At 40.9% G+C, this 6,911-nt stretch overlaps 1 protein-coding gene across 1 annotated transcript in view; it reads right to left on the bottom strand.

The window, feature by feature from the left end:
- Positions 1–1,140, bottom strand: part of hhip (hedgehog interacting protein) — a 37,707-nt gene extending 36,567 nt beyond the window's left edge. The window contains exon 1 of the mRNA XM_063476095.1: positions 353–1,140. Coding sequence (XP_063332165.1) covers positions 353–622 — 270 coding nt within the window. The 5' untranslated portion in view covers positions 623–1,140. The remainder of the gene's footprint in view (positions 1–352) is intronic.
- Positions 1,141–6,911: the final 5,771 nt, after the last annotated feature.

Raw genomic sequence — 6,911 nt, forward strand, 5'->3', positions numbered from 1 at the left:
ATAAATGCTACAGCGATGCTGAAAAGAGGGGAAATAAATAAATAAAATTAAGCCACGCATATGCTTAACAGTTTTATGAATGGGGATTTCGCCTGAAGCTATTTAAAGGTCGCCTACCACTAAGGCTACAATAGCTTTCCCACAGCAACATAAAAATTAGGACTTCTTCTTGGCAGCATAGCCAAAGGGAACTTCCTCTTGCCATCCTCAAATTCAGCTGTCGGTAGTAAGAAGCAGAATGACAATGCACAAAGGCTGTAAATGCATGTCCTCAGGTGCCTTAGCAATAAAAAAAAAAGCCAGTCCTTTCATTAGAAGAAAATGCTGCGTGTGCGGACGGACTTTAACTTACCCTGGGATCCCTGCGGTGCAGGATCTGATAGGCGGCTCTCCTGGTGGGGCAGCAGGATACGCGAGGATACAGCCTGTGGCAAACTTCTCCTCCGCTGCTGCCGTCAAGCAACAGTTTTCGCTCCCTTTTCTTCAGCCGCTTGGGCAAGCTTCCGTCGTAACATCTTCTTCTCCTGGGGCTCATTTCTCCTCTCTCGCCAAACTTTGCGTCCCCACATTCCCACACGTTGACCGCGATGGCCAGCACAAGCACAAATTGCAAATGCTTCATAGTCTCAAAAGATAATAAAATACGCTTGCAATAATATTAATTATAATAATAGAAAATAAAATAAAACGCGTCCCTTTTTTTAAAAAAAAAAGAGAGGGGGAGAGATGTTGACCTGGAGTGCACTATATTTTTATATGTATATATTTCTCCACGCAAGAAAAAAACAAAAGTCAAATTTGTACACGCAGGTGTTCTAAATGTGATTCGCTAGTATGAAAACAGGTGTTTAAAATAAATTAGCCCTACTTTTCCCTTCTGGTTATACAGTATAACTCCGAAAATTAAAATAATATAATAATAACAATATGAAAGCAAAAATAATAACACAGTTTATCCTGATGAGCACAAAAAGCCAAAACCCGCAAAACAGTGGAAGTGGAAAAAATACAAAAAATAAAGCCGTGACGTTCCTTTCAGATGTAATTCCTTTTTGAGCACAGCACGGCAGTTTGGACATGCACAGGTAAAAAAAAACATATAAGAAAAATAAAAGTTGCTTCTCACTAAAGTCCTCAGAGCGCTCACATGTTTTCCCGTGCTCTTTCCTCCTTCTTTTTAACCAGCGCGCGAGAAGAGGAGCGAGCACGGTGACGTATGACTTCGCGGGAGCGCGCGTGTGGCCACAGTCGCGTCCACGTCGAGGTAAACGGTTACCTGGCAGAGCAGCGGACGGAGACAGGAGGCGGTGGGGGGAGTTAAGTACCGAACACTCATTCGACGGTAGAGGCGATTAAAACTACTGTTGCTCATTATTCACTGCCCTCCTGTACTTATCACGTCAGTGTAATGACTTATTTTGATAATAGCGAGAGAGAAAATGTAATAGACTATTAAACTTCTCCTGAATTCCCACCCTAAGACGGCGGTCGTTGTTCGTAAATATGAAAAACCTTTACAGTTGTACGCCAAGTAAGCATTATTCTTCTGATGTAGTGTGGTGTACCTAAGGTACATTTACTAAAACTGTACCTGCACGGTTCTGGGGAAGGCTAACGCAGGCTTTTAAGAATGGGTAAACTAGCCAGTGACTATTTTAATACGCAGTAATTACTAGCTACGTTACGTACGTAAAGACTTGAATATGCTCTTTTAAACTCTTTTAAAAAACAATCAGCCTGTGCCTTTTTATTCTACTCTTCTGTGTGTCCCCCCCCCCCCCCCCCCTCATATACAGATTCTCACGTATTTTAGTTAATGAACAGTCATGTCAAAAATGACTTGCCTCTGTTCTTGAATGGCTTTACTGTGGCAGCAACTGATATCTCTTAAGAGACTGTAGCATTAGAGAAACGTCACATTGCATATTGTGTCATGGGTTGTTTGACTTCGTTTATGGTCTAAAGGCTTTTCTCTGCAGTACTTTACTTGTAGGCGGTGGAAAATTGGCTACAATGCGAATCAATCACTAACGATCTGATGCCCAGTGATTTGTTCCTGTACAGTCGTACTTACAGTAAGGCATCTTAATTTGGCTAAAGTCTCCTGATAATACCAAATGTGGGACAAACCCTCTTTCATTCCGCTCTTCAGGAAAGTCACATGATAGCAATCCAAAAGGGAATGTTCAACCCAAAGCAATTACCGGGGAAACATTGGGAAAACCTGAAATCAGTTACATTAGCGGCACCTGTTCTTACTTGGGGGTCTCTAGCACTCACCAAAGCTGCAGCACAGCTTATCTACAGGAATCTGGAGCGGGTGGAATCCAAGAGGGGTTGGTTTGATTGTGGGCAATTATGGAAATGACTCAGTGTGCTATGAAGCTGCGGCAGACCCTGCCAGTTCTGACCCCCTACCTTCTACATTCTTTACATTACAGAACTGGAGATTTTTCAGGACCAAACCGGGGCCGGAGCGTTACTTGCTTAACTCTGGTTGAAGTGGAAGGGCAGATAAGAATAGTAGGAATCTTCCACCACCAGCACCACCACCACCAGTACCACCACTAACATTAGAGCTCCGAGCAGAAGAGAATATACGTGCATTGTCAAGCAGCGTGAAAACATGTGGGATGCAGCTGTGGAGCAGAAAAGAGTACATCTGCTCGGAGAGATAGACCCAGAGAATCACAGTTAGACAGACCACAGTTCTTAGCTGACATAGTGAGGCACAGGCTCAGAGCTGGGGCACATACATGCATGAGAACAAAAATCAGACACTCTGACTCTCTCTTTGCTTGGATTTGGCCCATTCAGATAACATATTCAGAATGCTGATCTAAGTGAAACATCCACATGCAAAGTGCGTGATAATTTCCTGATGTGATACCACCTGCTACACCCTTTCATTTCTGCAGGGTCAGTGGGGGAAATCTTCTGCGCTCAGCATCTGAACCTCTTTTAAGGATATCCCAAGGGATGATGGTTAGGTTTGCGTGTGACCACATAAGCATCAACAACATGACTCTCATTGCCTCCTCTGCTGTTTCCCCCTAAACTGAAGAAATGCTTACTCTGTTCTCTCAGTCTGTCTGTTATTGCGTTGTTTGTCTCATAGCTCAGCATCGTGATCGTGTGCGTCCACCAACGGAGTAACGACAGGACTCCACTTGTGTATTTTGTTAGTGTTTCCATTCTAGGCAGTCAAAACCGCCACCTCACACCTAACAGTTCATAAGTCCACCTAAAGTTGTCTCTGAGTGTTGTTGGAGGTGGCCAATATTTAACTGCAGGGACAGCAGGGTTCATCTGCAAAGATGAAAGCACAAGTATAATTTTTATTATTGCACTGAAGAATAATAAAGTCTTGAACTTGAACAGAACATAATGTCTTTTCCAAAAAGCAGTGAAAAAAAGAACAAAACAAAACACTGGAATTAGTCAATTTCCATCTCTTGTGTTGTTGGTGTCATTTTTAAATGTCTCTTAATTAGAAATTTTGAAGTACCTCAGTGGTAACTGGATTTCCATGGGCATCAGTACAGCTACAGCACCTCTACAGCTAACACAGCTTTTTGGATGGACTCACAGACAATATATGAAAGATAGAAAGATGGACATAGCTAGAATGACATCACCCATCGGTATCTCAAGCTGTGAAGTGAGCATTTTCGCCATTTCTGACTGTGAAATCACACACTCATTAGCTACCAACTTGTCAGTCACAAGTCATTATCCAATGAGCATCACCCCAGAAAGCCTTCCTTCCTGAAATTTTCATTCAGTATGATCCCAGATTAGTTGCTGAGCCTATAAACTCATTATGAAAGTGCCAACAGAGGTCAAGTCCAGGACTGTTTTTCCACTGATTTCTAATAGGTCCTATTGCAATCAAGGGCGTCGCCCCCTAGTGGTTGTTAAAAGGAATGCAGTTTAAAAGCACTGTGCAGGCTTCACTTTTCAGACTTTTCTTGCAAGCTAGGTCCATCTTTTGTGGTCTTTATGGATAGATCTTTCTAACGTCATATTAAGAAATGCATGTGTGTGCATTTAAACAAAAATAAAGCTCAAGGTGCTTTAGATTGGGAGGTAAAGACCCTATAATAGTTTCGATGCATTCTCAATCATCCAGGAAAGTAAATCTCCAAAAGTTGATTCTGTTCATCTGGATGTAGCGTTTTGTGGGAGAAACGTTTCGTCACTCATCCAAGTGACTTCTTCAGTCTCAGCTGACTGCAGGTTTCCCCAATCTTATAAACAGTATATTTGCATAATGACTGAAACCAGCCCACTGAAGGAACAATGGGCTGGGAGGTCAGTTCCTTAATCATAATTATGCAAACAGAGTAACATAGTGTACGCTGTTAAGTGCCAGGAGGATTGCCAGGATTTATACATCGGGGAAACCAAACAACCTCTGGCGAAGCGGATGGCGCAACACAGAAGAGCTACCTCGTCAGGCCAGGACTCTGCAGTCTATTTAGACCTACAGGCCAGTGGACACTCTTTCAATGATGAGGATGTACACATCCTGGACAGGGAGGAACGCTGGTTTGAGCGCGGAGTCAAGGAGGCCATTTACGTGAAAAGGGAAAGACCATCTCTGAATCGAGGAGGGGGCCTAAGGGTACATCTTTCGCCATCTTACAATGCTGTGATTGCAGCCATTCCCCAACTCTCTGTGAATGGTACTCATAGCCATTGATCAGTGGTCTTTGATCAGTGGTTGTTGATCAATGGTCATGAGAATTTGCATAATTATGATTAAGGAACTGACCTCCCAGCCCATTGTTCCTTCAGTGGGCTGGTTTCAGTCATTATGCAAATGTACTGTTTATAAGATTGGGGAAAACTGCAGTCAGCTGAGACTGAAGAAGTCACTTGGATGAGTGACGAAATGTTTCTCCCACAAAACGCTACGTCCAGATGAACAGAATCAACTTTTGGAGACCCTATAATAGTGCAGAGAAAACCCCAACAATCAGATGACCTTATGAACAAGCACTTTGGTGACAGTGGGAAGGAAAAACTCACTTCTAATAGGAAAAAACCTCTGACAGAACCAGGCTCAGGGAGTGGCAGCCATGTGATTATCAGTATTATCTGATTCTAATCTCAACTTTGACAAACATATAAACAAGTTCAGCCAGTCCTGATACTCCCACATGAGGAATATCTCAAAAACATGATCAATACCGAGTTTTAATAACACTTAGACTATCATTCATGCTTTTATTGCTTCTTGGTTAGATTATTGTAATTGTCTTTCAATAAATATCAATCAGAAGACATTAAACAGACTTCAGATTTGCAGGAGCCAGACTTCTTACAAGAGCCAAGAAAAGTTAAGATATTATTCCAGTCTTAATGACTCTATACTGGCTGCCCATTACTTTTTGAAAGGATTTAAATATTTTACTTATTACTTATAAAGCCATTCATTGTCTGGCCCAGATTTTATACCCAAACTGCAGTACTTGCAGTAACCATTACACAACCTCTGATCCTAAGGCAGAAACCTGTTAACTGTTCCACCTCAAACTTAAAAGGCAGTCGAGCTTTTCCTGTTAGGACTCCTCAGTTGTGCCTCAGGAAGTCTGGCTTACTTCTTTATAAAGCTTCTTCGTTAAAAATCACTGCTAAAGACTCATTCATGCAACAAATTCTATCAATTTTTAGAACAGATTTTCTTTTTTTTGGGGGGGGGGGGGGGGGGGGGGTGTCATTCTTTGCCTCACTCCCCTCACAATGTAGCTTATTCTTAGTTTGACAGTGGCATGTTTTAATTGATATGTAAATTGTTTTTATAATTTCTGTCTAGGTTGTTCTTTTATTCTGTGTTTCTGGGAAGCTCTTTGTAATGCTGGTTTTGCTAAATGCTATAAAAATAGGCTTTATTATTTTTTATTCAAATTTGATACGCATGTCAGTGTTCCCTTTAGGATTAATTTTCGCTTTGTAGGAATAACCACTGGCTGACCCTTCATTCTAGATGTCTAGTTGGTATAAAAATAGTTCTAAAAGGAAAGTTGACACTGAGGTAATGTTGACGACGTTCCCACGCCTTCTGCCCAAGAATCTTAATGAATGTCAACTGGGCATATTTTCTAAACTTTCTAGCAAACAAGAGTTTGTGAAAAGGAGTATTGTGTATCAAATGCTTTTCTCAGATGGAACAAAATAAAGCTCATGGGAAGGAAAAGGAGGACAAAAGCAATAAATTGCGAAGTGGATTTTTACTAACCTGTAACCTGAAATTGGAAGGCAGTAGAGGTGATTATTATCCAAATTGTCTAGTGGGGTCTAGAAAGAAGATGACCAAGTAATACAAAATGAGAAAGGAATTGATTTACACATATAAAGGTAAATGTCTTCAGTATGTTTTTAAAAGAAACAAAAACAAAAATGCTCATAAGGTAACACTACTGTGTATATATGGATTGAATGTTGTGTGGGCAGCTGATTGCAGCCATTTCATTATAAAATCCATTTAAAAAAACAACACAAACATGTATTTGACTTATGTAGTACAATATTATTATTAATTTTTCCCATTTTCCAAGAGGCAGTCTGACTATTTGGAGTGAAAACAATGTTTCCGGTGTAGTTTTGCAGTCATATGGCAACTGTGTTTTGTTTGTGGTGAGAAACGTGTTTGCTTGCTTTAGATCTGGTTGGTTCAAGTAAAAGATCATTTGCTCTGAGTTAAAGGTGCAGTCAGTTGTTTTTGGAAAATATTTAACATAAGAATAGGATACTGTGCTCATAAATATACATTAATAAGTGTGTAATTACATCTTCTAACAAACTCAGAATTCAACCATTAAAAAGGGTGTACGTTTGTAGAACCTGTCATGTTGACCCACTGTCTTGTATACAGCGGCTGATATGGACGTCACCATTCTGCCTAA

This window comes from Pelmatolapia mariae, linkage group LG6 (genome assembly GCF_036321145.2).
Source record: "Pelmatolapia mariae isolate MD_Pm_ZW linkage group LG6, Pm_UMD_F_2, whole genome shotgun sequence".
NCBI lineage: Eukaryota > Metazoa > Chordata > Actinopteri > Cichliformes > Cichlidae > Pelmatolapia > Pelmatolapia mariae.